Here is a 23,559-nt window from a genome sequence, read left to right on the forward strand (position 1 = left end):
TTCTCCATATCACTTATAAAAATCGGTAAGAAACCCTGATATAAGTCCCGTTAACACACATGTTCTCGTCAATTTTTGCTTAAACCGGCATTAAGTTTCTTACCGATTTGGCGCCACCATAGCATTGTTAAGACACGTTGTATGCATGTGTCTTACAGGATCTGACGTGTTTTCAGGGGAGTTACTAGATTTTGAAAGGTCGATCTTTGTTTAGCTGAAGATCGCATGCAGGCTTTTTTTTCTGACCATAATACGTTTCAATATATATGGGACACACTTAATCGATGAAATACGCGTGTAATTTATATTTTGTTCCATTTAGACATTGAAATACTGTCGCTGCGAATTATCAAATATATACCCAAAACAATCAGTGCCTCTTTTTATGTTCACCTAATGCATTTTTCCTTGTAAAATTAATAGTGTGTTTGTTCTATCAATACATGTAGTAAACTGATCGCTATTAAAATAAATAATTTTGACAACTGTATGTGGTTCACGTTTTGAGAGCATATCAGCTGATATGTATTATGTATTAGAAAATAATAAACTCGAGTTTATATTCGTTTTTTCTGTCAACGCTTAGTCTTCATCTGAACACGAAAATATAACTCATAAAAATGAAGGTATATTTAAAGGGATCTTTTCACGGTTTGGAAAATTGACAAAATTGAAAAAAAAGTTGTTTCAGATTCTCAAATTTTCGTTTTAGTTATGATATTTGTGAGGAAACAGTATTACTGAACATTTACCGTAGTCCAATATAGCCATTATATGTAACGGTTTGAAAACCTAAAAATTATAAAGCGTTGCAACGCGAAACGATTGAATAATTTGGAGAGTTCTGTTGTCGTTTAAATTTACGAAACTACGAAGATTGCTTATATAATGTATAAAATACTTCTTCTGTGTATTCACGGCGGAATAGCCGAGAGGGCTAATGCGCTTTTACTTCAGACTAACTCCAGGACTCCGGGGGTCACTGGTTCGAGCCCTGGTACCGGCTCCTTTTTTTTCTTGTTTTAATTTTATTCTTGATTTTTTACTAGAGCTTTTAGGATCCAATGTTTACATTTATCAATATAAAGCATTTAATGACAAACTTCAAAATATGCCAAAAAATGTGAAAAGGCCCCTTTAAATATGTGCTGTATCATTCAAATTGTGTGCTTATTCCCTAATTTGTTAAACTATTATGTCTGTGAGGGTTCTTGTCGTGTTTAATGACTAAATAAATTAGTATGTCTAATGTTTACGGCTATTTTATGCATGGTGAAGATATGATGGTAGTATGTACCGTTCGCCCTTTATTTAATTTCACGCCAAGAACAAGATATGTTTGTTTTATAAAATGTATGTCGCTTTTTAAATGTGAATACTTTTCTTTAGAATAATAACGAAAAAAGATTGGAACAAAAACATTAAGAAAACTTAAAAAAAATAGTGTTTAATAGCGAATTTTGATTATTGTTGTAAATTGTGTACATATGTCCACATATTTGAAGGTTATTATGTACAATTCAGTAGTAATTGTATTCTTCGAAAACACATAACCTGTGGTGAAGGTTGTGAATTATCAGATGAAGTTCTTTTGCCTGTAAGCGCCATTCATTAAGAAGACCGTAGATGTAGTTGCAATTACCCGAATGACGATACCAATTATAATTTCAATCTTGATGTACATTATTTGAGCCGGGCTCAAGGAAACTGGGTACCATGCTATGTAGCAGCCAGCGCAGTCTGGTCAGGAGCTACTATGTCCGTTTTAAAGTCACGCAGGGTTTCGTGTTCTTATTAGCAGACTGGGTAACTCTTGATACGACTACGCGACTGCCAGAAGCTTATATTTTATCAATTAATCATGGACTCTCTTGTACAAAAATGAACATGTATATCATTGAATGGAAACAGTTTTGTTTTGCAAGTTTTTTCTCCACACAATAGGCAGGTTTAAACGTTGCACTATCGCATGTTTAGTGTCTTTATACGGATAACACAAAAACTCGTATCGCATTTATAGACACTTATAATGCACTTTTGTAATAAAGTGGACTACTGACTCATGTGATATTCGCTAACACTTGTAGACTATCGGAGGTACTTCATTTATCAAAGAAAATCTTGGCAACAGTTGACTACATTTGCGCAGCTAACGTTGACATTTATTACATACTGATCCTTTATTTATGTTTTGTAACTTATTTAGAAATTCTTATTTATCCCTTTTATGTTCATGTTCATTTCTCCTTCCTTAATGAACAACTTTGTGCTTTTTAAAGGACTTCATTTACTTACTTAATCACACTCACTCACTCATATTTAGCACATGTATATGGCTGTAGTTAAACCACGTAAACACTCTAGAGGCCACATTTATTGCCCGATCATCATGAAAATTGTTCAGAAGATTTGTCCCAATTATATCTTGGACGAGTTAGACAATGGTTCCATTTTCTTGTAACACATGGCCACCAGGGGACCCGGCATTATATATGGCTATAGTAAAACCTTGTTAACACTTTGAATATCCACATTTATTGTCCGATATTCATTATCCTTATCTGAAGAATTGTTCCATTGATTTCTTGGATGAGTTTGAAAAACGTTCCGAATGGTTGAAAAGCTTGGCCGTCACGGGGCAGGTCATTTTTCCTTAAATGTCTATAGTAAAATCTTGTTAACAATCTCAAAGTCACATTTATTTTCCAATCTTCATGAAACTTGGCCAGAATATTTGTTTTAATGATATCTTGGATGAGTTAAAAACAAATCCAGTCTGTTGAAATAACATGTCCGCCAGGGAGGCGAGGGATTTATCCTATTTGGCTATAGCAAAACCATGTTAGCACTATGAAAGATACATTTATAGTTCACTCGTCATGGTCTGAACATTTGTTTTAATGATACCATGGGCTGCAGGTCAGTTCCATTGGACCTCAAGTGAGCATCTTTGGGCCTTTCAGACCGGCTTGTTTCTCATGTGTATGCTTATTTTACGATTGTCCGTTCGCATGTTCTTTGTGTTTGTTTTTTAACTTGTGTTGGTTCATTCGCTACTCTATGTCTTGTTATATCATTTCTTTATTGCGTCGTGCAACTTCTGCAGGTCTGATTTTAACAATAGACAGTTCAGTGTAAAATGGATTTCTAGACTACAACAGTGGAAACAAATAGCTCATCATTTATATTTCGGTAAAATGAGTCATTAAAATGTCATTTTCGCTTAATTGAATTAACAAACTCCACTCATTTCATGCCTGTCAACTTACAACCATTGCAATGTTACGAGTAGAAGTGACGGCTATATAAATAAGATACATATATCAACGGCGCATACTTTCTTAATTACTAGGGAAGATGCAAGTGGCAATATTGTTAATAGGCTCACATTTTATGTTTAACATTATAGCGACAAGAACTTGACAAAGAACTTTACGCTAGAAGTAGGAAAGTGTTATTAACGAATAAAACATGTATAAAAGCAGTTTGCGAATACAACATTGCCAAGTACGTGCAGAATTATGGATAACACTTTAAAGTTACACTTGCTTAACTTTGACTTGCTTTTAGGTGTAAACTACAACGAAAATGTAAATGCATACTATATCTACTGTTAGAATTTATTTTAAATAATAACGAATAAAAAACAACGACATACTGAGAGTACAAATTATTTAATCTCGTATTCCTATGGCGATATTATCTCGCACAAAATAAATGTTCTTAAGTTGGATGTGTTTACACAAATTTTTAACAGTTAGTTACACGTTCGTGGTTTCTATTTGTGTGTATGGGGTGGGCGCGTTCGTGTGTGCGTGCTTAAAAACGGGGATAAAGAACCTCAACATTATGTACATGTTTTCGAATCGAAAACAACGACTTAACGCGTATCAATGTATGTACACTCATACTAATTAATCGTAAGTTACCTCAGTTTTTATGAATGTAACTGCAAAAATGTAGGTTTACATCTTGAAAGGTTGAACAATTATGAAAAACGTTTAAATTATGTCACAACAGAAACGATTATAACTATGATTATTTATATTAAAGACATAAGCATTAGCATTTTTTTTATTGACAATCAAAATAATTATATGCGCAAATATTTCAATTGATTTTCGTGCGAACTTTTAAGCAAGAATCTATACATACATGTACCATAAGAACCGAAACCGCTTCGGTTTGTACCTTTACGTTCCCGCCCAGGGCTCTAGTCGCCCAGTTCCGTCGCGCACCTGTGCTGCCACCTGGTGGCGATTTCCGAAATGTTCGCACCGAACCACCTGATTAGCCGGCTTGAGAGAGACCCTAAAGGTGCAATATATAACAGTAGTTAATCCTTGAATGGGCGTTCGACTTTGATGCTGTGGATTAGTACACATGATTATGTGAATAATTGGCCTTTATCGGGCTTAACATTTATCCAGATGTTTTGTTGATATCTTGAAATTGGATGCAACTCACAAGTGGGTGAAACATTTAGGCTGGGAAGGAATTTGCGCTTTGTGATTTAAAGCGTCTTCGGCAATACATTTGTTAGAAGACACGTCATCACGGGCATATTTCATCACACGATTGCTTCTTGAAAATCGGAAAAATTATTTTACTTAAAAAAGTATGATACGTCATAATTATTGTTCTATTATAACATGTTAATAAGTCTTAAAAAAAGGGGAAAAATAGGGGAATAATATTTCTTTATGAGTACAATGTTTTTCTATAATACAATTTTTGTTAAATACTAGCAAACACTTATTACTTTTCATACCTGTAAAACAAATTAACATCTTCGGCATTCCGATTACACTACAATACCTAGCTGCAACAGACATGTTAATATGCATATATGCAATGAAGCACTATTGTGAAAAACGAGGCCACGCCCAATCCGTTAGATTTCTGCAAAGGTGTCTTTTTACTAATTCTGGGACTGTGACTTAACAATATTTTATATCTTAGGATTCAGAGAACACTTTGAGAACTTGTATAACTTAAAGTTAAAAAATAACTTGATTTGTTTTCTATTTTGTAAACAAAACATGTTCTGACATTTATTTGGACAAGATTGAAATGTATAAAAATAGTTGCTCCATTATTGAGGATAATCGTTCACTAATATCCTTCTTATTTTGGAAATGATGTTCTAGTGCCCCATAGTCATCGTAATGGCGCTATTAAAATACTTATCCCGTACTAATGTATCAGCTTCCTTTACGCATTAGCTATTATGCGCCTTTAAATCTTTTATATTACCCTTAAACGCGGACAGAATTGTATGACACACGATATTTATGTTTTAGTTTGAACGACAGTTTTAACATCTGTATTATTAATTATAAAGTATTCCTTTCATTCTCCCATGGCCATGTGTTAACTTAACTTAAACATAATATTTATAACAGGTTTGAATACAATTCGGATGCTAACAAAGGCCATCTAATGGTGTCGACTTGAATATAATCTTTCAAGAAATCTGTTCTGAGATGTTCAAACCGGGTTCACGGCTGTTGGGCGTTCCCATATAATATTCGGTAGCATATGGAAGTGCATTTGTATCGATTAAAATGGTTATATGTATGATAAATCAATCTACCCCGTTTGTAGTAAATTATTTCATTCGGTTAATAGGTCATTTTGTGGGAAAAGATAAAGTATTACAATAATAATAATAATATGAAATTAAAAATTATATGCACGTCAAAGCAAAATCGTGTGTTAATGGTAAGAACAAGTAAAATAATATTTTTAAGTTGAAAAAGGTTAAATTCTGTCAACTATACTTTTTTATTGTTCTTGAACGATTTGAATATGTCCTTTACATTGATAGGTTTACTATGTGCCTCAACCAAATTAAATAATGTATTTAGTAATTCCATGATAGCTTTTTCTTATTTTTTCAAGATGTTGATGACACTGTTATTTTAACTGAAAAGTAAAACGTATTGCGAAACAGGTTTAACTTAAACTCAATCATATCAATTTTTTTAAATGTATGACGACTTGGTCATAAGCCCACGCCAGTTAATATAAAAACAAACTGTAAATTTATAATAATTAGTCAATAAAGACACTTATTACGCTTGCCACAGTTTGGCCGCGTGTAGCAAGGCAACTTCCCCATAACTAACCAGAGTTTTTCTACGTTCACTACGCACTATATTTGATTAACCCATTTATGCCTGGTGGACTCTCCCATCCTTCTAAATTGGATCAATTTATTTCCAAATTAGGGATGTCTAGTATATTTATTTCTATATTTAAAATATTTTTTACAGAAAGTTCTTTAAGCAAACAGCGCAGACTCTGATGAGACGCCGCATGATACGCTGTTTGCCAAGGCCCTTTTTCTAGACGCTAGGCATAAATATGTTGAAGAGACCTTTTCACGTTTTGGTAAATACACAAAATTGAACAAAATTGTTTAAAATTCGAAATTTTTCGTCGTAGTTGTGATATTTGTGAGGAAACAGTAATACTGATCATTTACCGTGCTCTAAAATATCCATAATATGCATCTTTTAACGATTTAAAAACCTGAAAACTATAAAGAGTTGCAACGCGAAACGTCTGAATAATTTGGAGAGTTCTGTTGTTGTCGTCGTAATATTTTGTGACACGACGATGATTGCTTATATAAAGTATAAAATATATCTGTCATTGTATTAGCACAGATGGCCGAGTGCTCTAAGCGTTAGACTTTTACTGCAGTGGTACATGGTTCGGGCCCAGTTGAGGGTTACTTTTTTTCTTTAATTCTTTTCTTGTTATTGTCTGGAGCTTTTTAGATCCGATTTTTACATTGATCAATATAAAACATTTAATGACAAACTTTAATAAAATCTGCCAACATCTATGAAAAGATCCCTTTAAGATCATTTGCGATAGTGTGACAAAATATCATAATAGTACAAATATCTCACATGTTTGCTGTTTTCTTACTTAATTGTGGTTTATTACAGTACACCAGCGATGGTAAAGTCAGGGCATTTGAAGTTGCTTTGAACGTGCGGTCAAATTAATTATTAGTTATTCTTAGCGACATACATGGATCTTCGCACGGTTTTGTTTTGCTGGTTTTAAGTCTATGTCCATTGTAAATACATGTGCATTATTTTTCCATAAAATGTGATGTTCATGGCGATTAATTGAATGAAATTTGCCATTAAGAGGATAATCATGTTTATGTTTTTGGTTGATTTAGTTGTTATGGTGCCATAGGCTATTGAAATAAACAGGTAATGTCATGCGAAATGTAAGAGAGAAGTTGACAGGAACTAAAGTTCATTGTTTAAAGTTAAACGTTCTTTCCGGATACTTTTTAGTTGATTGTAACCCACGTTCGCGCACGTTTCTTTTTCAAGTCTATAATCTTAAAACATAACAGTTTGAACTGAAGAATGTCAGCTAGCAAATCACCATGTTTCTTTAAAGAAAGTATTGCACGGTACATCTAAATTATTTAGTATACTGTAACCATCTGCAAACTTTATACAACCCGCCTGTCAAACGGAAATCTATTTCCGTGTCAAGAATTCGAGAAATCGGAATCAAGATTCAAAACACTGATACTTGATCGACATACTAAGAAATTAGGATGCAAATAAAGTTTGGGATGACATCTTCAACCCCAGGTGGCATGTAATCCGATCCACTCCCGGGACACTGGATAAAGTTGTCAAGCATTAATAACAATACGACAGAAAGGCTCTTATGTTATGTGATGAAGTGGTTGATGAGCTGATTCCGTTTTAGACGTAAGGACGTAAAGACATGCACTTGTAATTAAATTAATGTAAACGAACTAATGCAAATCTAAATTGATACTATTGCTTTGTTACACGAACCAATATGGGGTGTATCCGTTTATATTGCAGTCCGTCAAGAAATATAATTCTTGGTTATTTTTCTAATATTTCTATCCGAATACCTATCATTGACAAATTAAAATATACAAACCATGGAGGACAGTTATTATTTTAAGATTCATGTATTATACTTGTAAAATTTCACATAGGTTGTAAAATGCCACTGGCATATGACTATAATACAAGAGAGGCAACTAAAATTTACAAAATGTTAATTAATCATTACATTTCACATATGGGTATGAAATTTCACTTACGTATGTCTAGATTACTAACTTCATACATTATTACACCAAAACAGCTGTCATATCAAACATAAATAACGTAAGTGCTGTTATTTTTAGAGCGACGCTGACGTAACTGACAATCCATGTTCATTTTTTATATAATTGTACTGTGGTACTTGGACTTATTTCTGTGGCAATTTACGCAACCTGGAACATGCATCTGGAAGACGTATCAGAACTGCCACATTCGCCGAGTCCGTGGCACGCGCTGTTGCAGACGATCATCAGCAAGTTTTTTCGCGTGTGGCTGTGTGAATGGAAACCCGTCTGGGTTGCACGTTTGCTGAAAACGTTTCTGATGAGTCTGACAGAACAGAACAATAAGTTTATGAGTAACCGATGAGTGTTTTATGACATATTGTGGGTTTCTCGCTTTTTACAGGAAGGATGCATCTTAATTGGCAGCGCAAGTGTTGCTTGCATAAGTAAATGGTGATAATGTCGAGTTTCAGTTTCGCGATTATCACAACGCTACAATTTATCGATAATTTGAAAACAAGGTTCGCAATGTTTCATGTGCGAAGTATTTATTACTGGCAGCATAACGGTCAATATATCTATAACTAACGTTTACTTCTTGAAAACATATCCATAAACGCATTACGATATTGTTACGTGTTTGTCTTTTGATTGTAAAATTCTTCCTAAAATTAACAACATGCAATCGAGACTATTGTTTTTCAGTGATACCGACAATCAACGTATTGATCGCAATTTGTTTTCTAAAAGTTGATCATAGTTTATAGACATGTGATCAATGAAAAAATATTAATAATATTGAGATATTTCTCTCAGTACACACGTTTTCATCAACTTAATTACCTCCATGGTGTTTACTTGAAATCATGGCTATTGTTTTCATGTTGCAAAATAAAAAAATGAAGCAAGGTGCATATTGTATATAAAGATAATTCCCATACAATGAACAAATCCGAAAATGAATCTAACTATGGCTAAATATCATAAAATTAACGACTGGGTAAACTATCCATTAAAAACGAAATTTGCAGTTTTCATTTTTTTACCAAACACAATTTGTATATCTAAACTGGGACTTTGATTCGTGCATAACCCATTATAATAATTTAATAAACTTCTTTTTATTTTTTGCATTACATAATGCGATCGTTTATTGTTTATTACATCAGTATCAATGTACCTCAATGACGATGTATTTTGGAAACGCTGAATCACGGTTCTACTATAAAAGCAACAATTTGAAGATTGGTAAATCTCTGCGTGATTTATGGCTTTATGGAATCTAGGTTTTAAAACGAAGTATTGAGTATAGAAGGAAATTGTTACAAATGCGGATACAAACGTGCTTAAAGCTGGATGGGAGTTTGTTTAATGAAGTGCCTTGTAAACACTCGCAGGTGTTGAAAGTCTTACAGATGGGGCACTCAAGTGTCATGATATAAGCTTGGTCCCACGTTTTCGATATTCGTTAAATTCTACGAAAGGAATGTCTATCTGGATCTAAAATACAATCAACGCTATTAAAATGATAAATAATAATAATAATAAAATATTAATGCATGTTGGAAGTAGCTTCATTTTACCATTAAATGTACTTATAGAGGGAATGATGTTACCCAATTAAAAAATGGAGACGTCGTATTAAAGAGAATATTATTAAATTGGGTCATTGAACTCTCAATTTTCTTCGTCTAAAATAGAGCGTATGTTTTTATAGAAAAATAATTATTGAATTTGTAAAGACGTTGTTATTTAAATGTTTTTTTTCTCTATTTATTATAACACATTTTAGTACTAAACGTTACAAAACAAATTAGCAAGTGATTGTGTGTTCGGCAATTCAATCTATAGAAACTGACCAATGGAGCTTGCACTTTAATGGAACATACCTAAACATGACATGCTGAGTAAATGACTATGCATTCAATATGTAAGTTACACAACATCCTCAATATATAAACTTGTACAAAATACACCTGCGTCAATGTACATGCATACCTATATTCACAAATGCATAGCATTAAAATGACTTTTTGTGTGAAAATATCATTAAGTAAGACGCTTATAAGTTAGACAATCTCTCATGAAAACGACTTCTACAGCAATCTAACAACTCCGATGTTTTAGGTCATCTTTGGCCTTTTCTTTATGTTGTCTGTCTCTCAGGTATGTTATTTCATCGAAAACACCATCTGCACAACCGCCATGCATCTGGTCATCTGACTCGCGTCATGCGAAAATGGGTCTTATGCTATATGCGGTCAGCATAATCCCAGCACAGCCCGCCCAACTGCACGCGCTGGCCAAGAGCTTCGCTGTCCGCTACAAAGTCACGCAAGGTCTCAGGCTGGTCTGGAGCTGCGCTGGCCACAAGCGGCATAAGAACCATTTTCGCATGACGTGTATAATATATGTAACAATGTTTATTTAGGGGACAAAATGGTATTGCGCGCTTTTATCGTTGTGCAGTGTTACTCTATTGCATTTACAAAGAGTCTGATACCACAGAAAACATTTTTATTGCAATATTTACGGTTAACACATCGGTGTCATCAAATATTAAAGAAAATTAAAATCGCTATTTTTCATCGACCCACAGTTTCCACATTTAAAATTATAGCGATGGGTATTTAAAAGCTGTTTTAGTCAAAGTTTAGGATTTTCAATTACGCAAAATTAGACGGTTTATGTGGCGTATCGGAATTCAATAGTCACCCTCTATATTCCACCTTTTATTGATATATTACCAAAACTCATACTTTATTAAATACATATAACAACAGGTGTGTTCTTTTGATGATTTGTTATCTAATGTTGTGTCATCTTTTAGGTTTGGGTTATGATCGTTAGCTTTCGATGCATATTGCGTGATCTCAAAGGGTTTATATTTTAAATTAAAACGTGTATTTTAATTTTATTTTCGTCGTTTTGACGTTTAAAAAATGTGTCGTTTCATTTTCCGTCGAACATTATTATTATGTTATCTAATGACTTCGAAGTGTTTATATATATATAATTATTAGATTACATAATAGATAACATAATAATAATGTTATATTATACATACATGTGTAAATACAGATTAAACAATTAAAATATTGTTCATAGTGATATAAAGTTATTTAAATGCTAGTCATTTATCTAAAATAGCAACTTTTATGGATTTTTATTACTTTTTTTTTGAAAACACTGACAAAAAAGTAAAAAATACCGGTATCTTGAAAGATTATTTTGATATATAATTGTTGCAAGTGGGAAGTTCTTTCATTGAAATTATCAAAGTTTATGTTTTAAAAGCTTAAATGATTTTTATTACAAAGATTGAAAGGTACTTTAGAAAGATATTTTAGGTTAAAAGTTAAATATTTTGAAACGTAAATCGTCAATTTAACAGCAGCAGCAGCAACATTCTGAACAGCATAAGAGAAAAATATTATCTTAAGCCTAATAATTGGCGTGTTCATTAGAACAAGCAGTACATAAATAAGTATCTAAATAAGCATACAAATAAACATGACGATATGCAAAATAAATTTTAAATTAACACAACAATAAACTTGATTACAAGTGTTATAATAACATAAGAAGTAGCAGCGATATAAGCGATACAACATACATTAGCACCGGAGTCAGACGCTTCACCACACAAACACATCAGTTTAAGCTTAACCGCACTCGTGATTGTGTTTATTGATATAAGACTTAGTATTGAATTAGTACAAGAATTGCAAACAATAGAAGAAAGTTATCATTAGTCATGTACTAATAAAGCCGGTATTGCGAGACACTTGACATTCCTGCTGGCATAGCTGTCTGAATCTTATTTGAGCACTCACTCTACCACAAGAGTTAAGGAATCAGCCCTGTGGGTGCAATTAGTAGTTTAGGAGTTTAAGTATTGTATTATTATCATTTGATACTTACTTATAAAGCCGGTATTATGATACACTTAAAGCATTATTAGTAAAAGTGACGCGACTTCGTTCACGCATGGTACCGGTATGTATGTATTTTTTCACGTTTTCAGGTTTTATTTCGGGCATTACGTGACAGCGAAGAACTTTGCAGTGTCAAGTGCAAAGCCCGGAAGCCGCGGATAATGTGCGGCTCCGACGGGGTCTCGTACATGTCCAAGTGCGAGGTGAAGAAGGCGAGAAAGTGCGAGAACAAGAAGATCTCAATCGTGAAGAGGGGCACATGCTCAGGTGAGTACGCATGTATTGGTATATACCACAACAACTGGAATATAGCTCCGTAAATGTTAAGATTAATTAATTAATTAATGCTAGTTTTTGTGTCACAAAATATACCATCTGGATTTCCCGCGACAATATCCTAACATGTACGAAAATCGCGAGAATGGCATCGGGCAGAGTTGGAAGCACGGCGCAGTTTTCATGAGCTGCCCGAAGTCAATCTCGCGTTCGATCGTAAATGTTCTGATATTGTCGCGGGAAATTCGCATGAAAGATATTGTCCAAAAAAACATAAAAAACGAGCATTTTGTATTTCGTTAAATCTATGTTACCAGACCACATCTAGCGTTGAAACCTTGGCTATCTCTATAAGGAACAATGATTTTTATGGGTTTGCTTTATTTGACGAAATATTTTCGAAATATTCGTTGATTTTTAGTATTTATGTGGTTTTAAGTTTACTGTTTAACTGCATTAAAAATGTTTAAATGCATACAAAGGAAATACAGTGGTATACAGCAAAATTGCGGCCGAAATCAACAATATGTTTTCAAACAAATTCAAAACTATTCAATTACTGCAACGGATGGCCCTTAATGTTGAAAAACACTATGATTACAGGTTTAGGAATCATGATCCATTTACTTTCTCCTGAATAAGCAGTCCGTTCAAAATTCCAGCGCGAACATATGAATAAGATATGAGCGACGGTTATTTTTATATGTTTTATAGATACATTCGTTAAAGATTCGTCTGCTTTTCTTAACGCGACATCAAACAAAATATTGTTTTCGTAAAATACGTTTCAAGCGAATCCGCGTTAAAAAGCAACAGTGTACACGTACGGCATTCGCTGTAAACGCTTTTTGTTTTAACATAAGCGCAGGTGACAATATTACTGACGCCGGGTGCAACGGAGGCACAGGAACGCGCGCACTTCGCATATGTATTGCACGAGTCGCACATACCAGATGCATCGCGAATCTCTGCGATCCGTCTCGCTCAGCTTGTCGAAGACGGAATTTTTGCACATTCCATATTGCAACGCGGAATACCCAAGAACCCGAACGCAAATGTTTCCCAGATAAATATATCAGAAAATACTTATCTGTTATAAAATGTAATATTTCCAGTACGCGAATACTGTAGCGCGCTTGAGTTTCGAGATGGTTAATTGAATGTAAATAACATTAAACAGGTGCTGTGGGTTTATTATACTTGCAAATATACAACGACGTCACCAGTAAAAATCAATCATTCGTTGTTATAAAAAAACAGTATAAATAAAACGCCGCGGAAAAAAAGTATTCGTTAAAAAAAACGATATTGGAGAAATATCTGAATATGCAATATTTAATAATTACTATAAAATTAAATCGATTTCAAAATTGCATGTTTTAAAAAGTTGAATTAACTTTAACTTCTATGCTTTGATACTTTAATTATTTGCAACACATCAAATGAATGATGCCATATAAAATGTTTAATGTGCAAACTTATGAACAAATGCTCTTCATTCAACATTGGTTATATAGTATCAGAGAGGCCCAAGCGCGTTGACAATATTTTATTCTCAAAGTTGTTTAGTCTACCATCGCCATGTGCGTTCATATTTAACGATCGCATTAAATGAAGTCTATTCCATTGATATACGCTATCAAAAGGACACGTTGCGCACATTAAGAGTCAGTTCGCATACAATAGCTGGCCTGACACGGGAGCTGTTGAAATGTGTCAAACACCTGGTCGGTATAATCGAGTACCGCCGCGACAGATGGAGTGTTTGGGCGAGCAGAGCTCAAGTGGCAATAAGTAGCACAGTAGTACTTTGATACCGGGTAAAACACACTGACGACCGATTGCTCAGGTGTGGAAACAGATCGGACAGGTGTCCAAACGCTAATGCGTATATAGAACCAACAAAAATATATTGGTTTCGGGACAGGTCTTCACACACATAAGGTTGTGAAGGCTCAGGGGAGATGGCTGTTAATAAACTCTGAAATACCCACACACAAACTTGGTTTCAGGCAAGCCGACTTTAAACCAAAACCCCTCTACCAATTGTACCATGGCGCTAAAAGACCAACAGTACTATCTGGATAGTAGTTTCGCCTGTATACCTTGACACACAGCTAACAAGTCTCCTTGGGAAAATGGCCTTATGGAAAGTTGCATCGCCAGTACCCCTTGAAACCCAACTAACAAGTCTCCTTGGGAAAATGGCCTTTTTAGAAATGCTGCTCGCTCAATACCATTACTACACACATATGAGTCTCGTTCTGGGACAAACGGACTTAATGCATGTGCTTAAAGTGTTTACACATGCTAATAACTGACGAGACTTTCCGCCAGGAAGTTTTTTAAGTTAAGATCAGGTGTCTCCCAAACAATAATACAGTGTATGCGTAAAGTGGTGCCCTTGATTAGCCTGTGCGGACTGTACAGGCTTATCTGGAACGACACTTTACGCACATGTATATTGGTCTGGTTTCCCATATCGAGGTTCATATAATACCGATATCGAGATAAACATAAACGGAATTGGTAATCACCGAATAATAAGTAGTTTTTAATTATGACCAAAGTACATGTAATACATTACATTCAAATTAATATGAAACCTAACTAAATTATTCAGGGACGGCACTTTCCGGTTTTACGACATTTTTCGCGTAAATGAAGTCTATTCTCGGCGAAACGTTTGTCCCTGTTTAGCTTCTGAGGACTGCACATGCTTATCTGGGTTGACACTTAACGAACATGCATTAAGACACGTTTTCCCAATGCGAGGCTAGTATAGATCACATATTGTTCGCTGGGTAGTTATGTCAGCTCGTGCCTGGTCCCGACCATATCATACTTTTTGGAGACCGTATTTCGAAACAAAAGCATGTATCTACTTAAGTGTTCGGCCTTACCATTAACTGATGTAAAGTGCGTTTAATAGTTTGAACGCAACGGTACCTCATTGAGTAGAACTAAATTGCGGAAGACAATGATTATGTTATTGGTATTGGTTTTGTAGAACGCAACACGTGGTGATAAAAGCTGCACGTGAAATTAATGTGAAAAACAAAGCGTTTTTATGTGCACTGTCGATAAGTTTTTAAGTAACTTCATCTGTTCGTCAAACCTGTGGTGTCTGAAAAGTAGTCGTGACCGTTTTATGCATCATTTGATAGCTTTTCAGCGAATTTATAGGCGCGCGTTTTATTGGTTTCAATTGAGAACACTGCTTTTTGATGAAGGAAGTTAGAGACGCGGATAAGAATATTTGGTTGCATATTTTTTGTAAGTATTTGTGTTTTTACGCCGATATAAATCATTAGGAATACCATGTTGAAATATCATTATGTTAAAAATCATAATGGTATATTAATTATGCATTTGTATATCCATTGTACAAGTAAGTAAACACATTTAAGACAGCATTATGTAAAACGCAGGTTAATCTTTATTTCCACAGACATTCGTTGTGAAAATTTGTGTCTTTTATTCCTTTACCTTTGTCGAACATTTAAGTTATTAAATCAATTTACTGGATAACTTTTATATATCAAGTGCCTGCCAATACTATAAACTCGATTTAATATTTTCTGTACTATGTAAGACACTGCGTGAATCAATGCTCCCAAAACACTTATTTCAAATATAAAGCCATAATTATCGCAATGATCTTTTCTTGGTCCATTCCTGTTTGTAGTATACATACATACACATCCAATAATTCCTTTAAAGCTCGTCAATAGGTCTTTATTTTGAGTTTAATTCACAAGCATCATATCTCAGATTGCTTGTCTATTGATCAGATAACAAGCATCAATACAGACTTTTACTCATAGTTATAAGTAAATTTATTATTCTCTATTCTTAAAATACTATTAAATACTCATCATCATTATCAACCATATCATCATCATCCTTTCAACATCATTAGCATTATCATACAAATAATAAACCAAAGACAAATAGGAGTGAGTGCTTGTATTTGACAGGACTTTCAACATATAAATGCAAATATAAAAACAATTCTTCTGACGCCCGTATGTGTTCCATGTGCAACGGAAATCGACCTCAATGGCACCGCTCAGTTGATGAGTCTCGAGACGACTGTAAACGGTGTTACATCCTTGTTCAGATGTGTAAAGAACTGAAACGATACTATTTAAATGATGTATGGCATTTCATTAAGAATACTTAACATGCACATATGTGGCACGTGAAAAGTGCAACTTTATTCATAACAATTAGACGGCAAGTATATAGCTAAATTAAGATTTACGGTTTGAATAAACTGATCCCCGCCGATGCCCAAAGTGCACACAGGACGCCCTCAACGCCCATCAATCACGTTAAGTTGCTTAAATATGATAAATTTACAAATGTGAAACATTAATTTGTACAACAAAGCTGCTATTATCTGCAAGATTCATCCACCACCACCAATCAAGAGAAGTGTACATGACTTAACGTACACCCCATACAATAATCGCTATTAATCAACGATTCAGGTAAAACCGCGAGCGGGATACGCAACCCTACTGCTCATTTTTCTTTTCTGTTTTCTTTGAATGGCAGGGGGCGTACGAGGACCCATCGCTCAAGACCGATGTCTTGGTGCCTTCATTACCTCCCGAAACCTCTAATTTAAGATAAATCTACAAATAAGCAGCTATTACTATTCTTTAATCAAAGTACTGGCAGTACTGGTGTGACGATGCTTTTGAAGAGGATGGATATAAAACATCAATTTAAGTTTATCTATATCACCACAATTGTGTATGTTGATACGAACATTTGGGTACGATACAAAATTTGGGTACGAAAATTTTGGGTACGAAAAAAAATTTGGTACGAAAAAAATTTGCGTACGAAACATTTTTGGTACGAAAAAAAGTTTAGGGGTACGGGGAAGTATGATGATTCTCGAAAGTAGGTATGAGCACATAGCCGGACCATGTAAGCTCAATCGTATGAGCACTTGACTATCCGAGTTCGCCCACGAACATATGGATAAGTTAACTAATAGCGAAATGACCCTATACATGTATATGCTGAAATCTAACAATCGAACGAAATATCAAACATGGTATGTACACTTAGGTGGTTGTGTAATTTCTGTTAGAATATCGTATTCAATATGTAAATTTTAAATGATTGTGCCCGCACTTGAGTTTGTTGCCTTGTTTGAGTCTATACGCGCCTAGGCTGCACCCAGTGTGTGTATTTTTGTTTTTCCAAGGTAATGAGTTACGTCCGCGCTGAGGCTGCATAATGTTGGGACCCGGAGTGTGTCCAGCACTCCTACCTAATAAGATTAGATTGACGACAGTTGGGCCGAATTTTGAATGATAGCTGCAATTTCCAGCTATTTGTTTTGTACTAAAATACTTGTTAATTTTTTACATGGTCAAATGCTGCGGGGGGGGGGGGGGCTGAGATTTTCCGGAAAAAAACAACTGTCAGGAATGGTGACCACAAAACATACAAAATATAACATTGCGCCGGGAGCGGGAATCGAACCGGTGTCGTAAAGGTGAAAAAGCGAACGTCCTTACCACTGCGCTAGCGGGACGGACAATTACGCAACGAAATGTTGTTTTATCTATATATATCATAGCAGTGCAGCGTTTACAATTTGCAGGTTCGAAATCGTTCGCATTCTTTAGTTTTGTGATCACGTAAAAAGTTAATTTTACATGTTTTTATTCGCAATTTATTTACTAAATCGATAACAAATAATGCAATTTCCAGCTATTTGTTTTGTACTGAAATACTTTTTAATTTTTTACATGGTCAAATGCTGCGGGGGGGGGGGAGGCTGAGATTTTCCGGAAAAAAACAACTGTCAGGAATGGTGACCACAAAACATACAAAATATAACATTGCGCCGGGAGCGGGAATCGAACCGGTGTCGTAAAGGTGAAAAAGCGAACGTCCTTACCACTGCGCTAGCGGGACGGACAATTACGCAAGGAAATGTTGTTTTATCTATATATATCATAGCAGTGCAGCGTTTACAATTTGCAGGTTCGAAATCGTTCGCATTCTTTAGTTTTGTGATCACGTAAAAAGTTAATTTTACATGTTTTTATTCGCAATTTATTTACTAAATCGATAACAAATAATGCAATTTCCAGCTATTTGTTTTGTACTGAAATACTTTTTAATTTTTTATATGGTCAAATGCTGCGGGGGGGGGGGGTGAGATTTTCCGGAAAAAAACAACTGTCAGGAATGGTGACCACAAAACATACAAAATATAACATTGCGCCGGGAGCGGGAATCGAACCGGTGTCGTAAAGGTGAAAAGGCGAACGTCCTTACCACTGCGCTAGCGGGACAGACAATTATGTAAGGAAATGTTGTTTTATCTATATATATCATAGCAGTGCAGCGTTTACAATTTGCAGGTTCGAAATCGTTCGCATTCTTTAGTTTTGTAATCACGCGAAGAGTTAATTTTACATGTTTTTATTCGCAATTTATTTACTAAATCGAGAACAAATATCAAACAAAATAGAGAAAATATAAAGTTGTTTCATTGGTCCATAAAAATAAAATGGATGTAAAATTACTAATTTGAAATTAACGTTCTGATACACTTATTGAATCTGTTTCCCCAGGATATGCTGTTCTATTAATATTTACCTTTATCAACACGAACGACAACTCTGCTAGGAGAATGTTATCAATGAAAATCAACGAGCAATCTCCTACGCAGTGGCGAATGCCAAGGGAAGTAACTGAAAAATCGAGTTATCTCAATCGGACTGGCTCGGTCTTTTACATAGGTTGCCATTGTAAAGAATTTTTGTTAACTGGTTATCAAACCTTGGACGCTGCTGTTCCAGCATCGTCAAAAATTAAGTATTCATTAGCAAAACATGGAAATAAAACATTATCAATCTCAATGCGCAAATTAACATAACAACAAACATCAAAAGCATCCCGTACACACCCGGACATCAACAAGAAACAAACAAATCACTAAAACCATAAAATCCATAAAATAATACTTAAAAATAACGTAGATAAATCATAAGTATTCCGAGTAATATATATATATATATATATATATATATATATATATATATATATATATATATATATATATATATATATATATATATATATATATATATATTTATTTATTTATATGCTTAGGACGAAATTTTTCAACAGCTGTACTAAACCGACGTCATCATCAAACCAGTTGCACCAAAACAAAAACAATAAATAATTAAGTAATCGTAAAAATAAGAATACATTTTAAAAGTAAACGTTCATTACGTAAGAAAACAAAAAATGATAACACTTACATTTAAACATTCCAAGATTTCAATAAATATGCAGGAAATACAGGAAGTGAGAGTCTCAAATATGAAACGCATAACTTAAAAAATCACATTAAAAACACAATATGAAGTAAAAGATGAAACAAAATAATCAAGAAAACTTAGCTGCTTCCGACTTAAATGCAAATTTACACCCATCGACTTTCTCGGTAAAGGAATCGGTTCGTGTTTAGATCCCATCTCACATGGACTAAAAACCGAACTGAAAATAAACTTAATATCGACTTTATTATTGCAAAATTATAAACGTACAAATAATGTAACCAATTACTTAGACATACATATGTCCATTAAGGGCGGGCGGGCAATGTTATCACCCCTTCGTTTTCCTTTCCATTACTTTTGCATGTCAAATACACCCTCAAATGGCGACTCAATAGATTTGCTAATCATATATATCGCAACACGAAAAAAAAACGTGCGCTTTCGCGTTAAATCTTAAACACAAAACCCGTGCAATTTTCGCGCTAAACCATTACCATAATCTCTCTTCTAAATAACATTTATAAAGCCATACTATACCGTATTTATCTAACCGAGAATAATTACATTTCTTACGTTCAAACAAGTGAGACTAGCTTTGAGAAAATGGTGATTAATGCATGTGCATAAAGTGTCGTCACAGATTATCGTGTGAGAATCAAGGACGACATTCACCGCCGAAACTTGATTTTCGTTTAAATGAGGCTCCCTTTAAACGAAGAATTCCTTTAAAGCGGGAAGTGTCAATTCTGATAAGCCTGTGTTGATTGCACAGGCTAATCTTGGACGACACTTTACGCACATGGATAAAGCGCAGTTTTCCCAGGGCGCGACTCATAAAGTATTTCATATCCAGATACGGACGTGCCAGTCACCAAGTGTACACAGGAGAAGGCGGAGGCGCTCACTTCCGTCGCGGAGGGCGTGGAGAACGTATTCGTCCCTGAATGTAACGCGGACGGGACGTTCAATGAAGTCCAGTGCCACAGCGCTTCCGGCTTCTGCTGGTGCGTCTCCCAGGACGGAAAGCCCTTCCCGCGCACCTCAACTAGCAGTGGAACGCCGAACTGTAAATCAAAAGGTCTGACGCGGTGATCGGTTATATAACCACGATACCACTAAAAAATATAATAAGTCCCCTACCGGTTTCATCAGAGGGGACTTATGGTTTGCGCTCCGTCTGTCAGTCTGTCAGTCTGTCCGTCACACTTTTATGAATCCTGCGATAACTTTAAAAGCTCTTAATATTTTTTAATGAAACTTTAAACATGGATAGATGGCAATATGGACATTATGCACGTCATTTCATTTTGTTCCTACGTCATAAATTCTGGTTGCTATGGCAACAATTGGACTAGAAATACTGCTGAAAATGGTGGTTTTCTGGATCCTGCGGTAACTTTAAGAGTTCTTATTATTTTTTCATGAAACTTGAAACATTGATAGATGGCAATATGGACATTGTGCACGTCATTTCATTTTGTTCTTACGTCAAAAAATCTGGTTGCTATGGCAACATTTTTTTAAATGTTCTGACAATGTTGGAGCCGGTAGGGGACTTTTATTGCTTGGCAATAGTCTTGTTATTATATGATCTCCACTTCGTCTTCGTCATCTTGTTCTTCTTCTTCTTCCCCTTCTTCTTCTTCTTCTTCTTCTTCTTCTTTTTTTTTCTTCTTTCGTCTTTTTCTACTTCATTTCTTCTTGTTCTGCTCTTCTTCTTCTTCATCATCTTATTATTATTAGAAGTAGTAGTAGTAGCAGTAGTAGTAGGAGTTGTAGAAGTAGAAGTAGTAGTAGTAGTAGTAGTAGTAGTAGTAGTAGTAGTAGTAGTAGTAGTAGTAGTAGAAGTAGTAGTAGGAGTTGTAGAAGTAGAAGTAGTAGAAGTAGTAGTAGTAGTAGTAGTAGTAGTAGTAGCAGTAGTAGTTGTAGAGTTAGAAGTAGAAGTAGTAGTAGTAGTAGTAGTAGTAGTAGTAGAAGTAGTAGTAGTAGTAGTAGTAGTAGTAGTAGTAGTAGTAGTAGTAGTAGTAGTAGTAATAGTCGTAGTAGTAGTTGTAGTAGTAGTAGTAGTAGTAGTAGTAGTAGTAGTAGTAGTAGTAGTAGTAGTAGTAGTAGTAGTAGTAGTAGTAGTAGCAGTAGTAGTAGTAGTAAAAGTAGAAGTAGCAGTAGCAGTAGCAGTAGTAATAGTAGTAGTAGTAGTAGTAGTAGTAGTAGTGTACATTATAAAAGCTTGAGAGATCGAAACGAGCATATTGCATTATAAATGATTAAAAACAAAGTCATCTAAAACTAGAAAGCCAAAACCTTTTGTATAACACTTATCAGTTTTTAATAAAAGATAATACAAACAGTATATTAATTTTTACATTGTATACAATCACACATCAAGTAGTCGTAATGGTTGTTGTTTTTGTTTTACTAAGAGTAAGCCGTCGTAGAAGTTGACTTAAATACTATTGCATAAATTTCTTAATAAAAAGTATAATACAACACGTAATTTCAAAAGGTTTGAAATATATAATATAAATACTATTTAATGTAAATAGTGCATGAAATGAGTAATAATTACTTTGATTTTAAGACTACACATACAAAGTGTCTGACGTTTTGATGATAAAGTCGTCCATAGTTAATTAACTATTCATTAGTATATGTTAATTACAGCAAATAAAAAGAAATTACACTGATGAATGCATGAAGTGGCGGATGAAAACTTTGTACTTCGTATAATAAAATGCTCGAATGCGAAAAATAGAGTAATGTATTGTTAATTATCATTTTCCCTTTGTTATTAATCTAAACTTAATTTTCATAAAAATAAATAATACAATCACTTGATGCATCCTTTTATGAAGTCGGTTGTTTACAGCTTGATATTGAAAGAGTTTACCGCAATTATATGCTGTATATTATATTCATCTAAGTACATGTATTTAATATTGTTAATTCGGTAAATTCAACTATGACTAAACTTTGACTTCTTTAATTTGGTTAATTTTCATATTAATTTTGATGTAATGCAGTAGTTTGCTAATAATAAAAAACTACTTATTATTCAGTGAATACCCCATACCGTTTATGTTCTTCTCGATATCGGTATTTATATGAGCCTCGATTTGGGAAACCTGGACTGGAATAAATGGTAGGACACTTTAAGCACAAGCATTAAGCCACGTTTTCTCAGATCGCGACTCATACAAAAGTTCACTTTCTCACAGTTTTGTTCTATAGTTCACTATTGGGTAATTAAAGCATTACGTTTCATAAAACATCACTGAATCTGAAAATAAATGTCAAAGGCATGTAAGTAAATTTTATGTAGAGCTTAAACATTGTGAAATAAAATATCTTGAGCTGATGTTTCATTTCATACGGCCGGTAACTTTTTTCATGTTGTTAAAAGCAATTGTGGAAAATCAGAAGCATTTAAAATTTCGTAACAATGAGAAATTGCATTATTATTGTAATTATGTGCATACATTTTTTATCCAAAACGCGACATGATTTGAAGAATATGTTGTAGTTTTGGAATTTCCTTGTCATGTGATCATGTAATTTTGTATGGTATGTCATTTATTATTATGCTAATAGTGCTTATAAAGAGTTTCTTGTCAGTCCAAGCAGTTTAATGACTTATTTCAGTACTGTTACATTCAAATTGTTATTACAACCCAGTTTATTTGTGGAGGGACGAGGTAGGGTACATGCATTCTGCAGAGTTTCGGAAACAATCATTCTTACTCCAAATATGTATACGTTATTGCGAATGGCAATTTATTAATCCAGAATCACCAAAAGACAGTTTTCTTTCAATTTACGTTGTTTCAGTTTTATATTTAATAAATGGTATTTGAATAATAAATACCGGTAGATGTCATCTATTTAA

The 23,559-nt window shown here is 34.4% G+C and overlaps 1 protein-coding gene across 1 annotated transcript in view; it reads left to right on the forward strand.

The window, feature by feature from the left end:
* The window catches only part of LOC127875240 (SPARC-related modular calcium-binding protein 1-like), a 48,957-nt gene that overhangs the window by 9,689 nt on the left and 15,709 nt on the right, over positions 1-23,559 (forward strand). Inside the window, exons 2-3 of the mRNA XM_052420127.1 lie at positions 12,162-12,339; positions 20,530-20,754. Of these exons, the coding sequence (XP_052276087.1) occupies positions 12,162-12,339; positions 20,530-20,754 (403 nt within the window). The remainder of the gene's footprint in view (positions 1-12,161; positions 12,340-20,529; positions 20,755-23,559) is intronic.

Source organism: Dreissena polymorpha, chromosome 3 (assembly GCF_020536995.1).
Source record: "Dreissena polymorpha isolate Duluth1 chromosome 3, UMN_Dpol_1.0, whole genome shotgun sequence".
In the NCBI taxonomy this organism is placed as follows: domain Eukaryota; kingdom Metazoa; phylum Mollusca; class Bivalvia; order Myida; family Dreissenidae; genus Dreissena; species Dreissena polymorpha.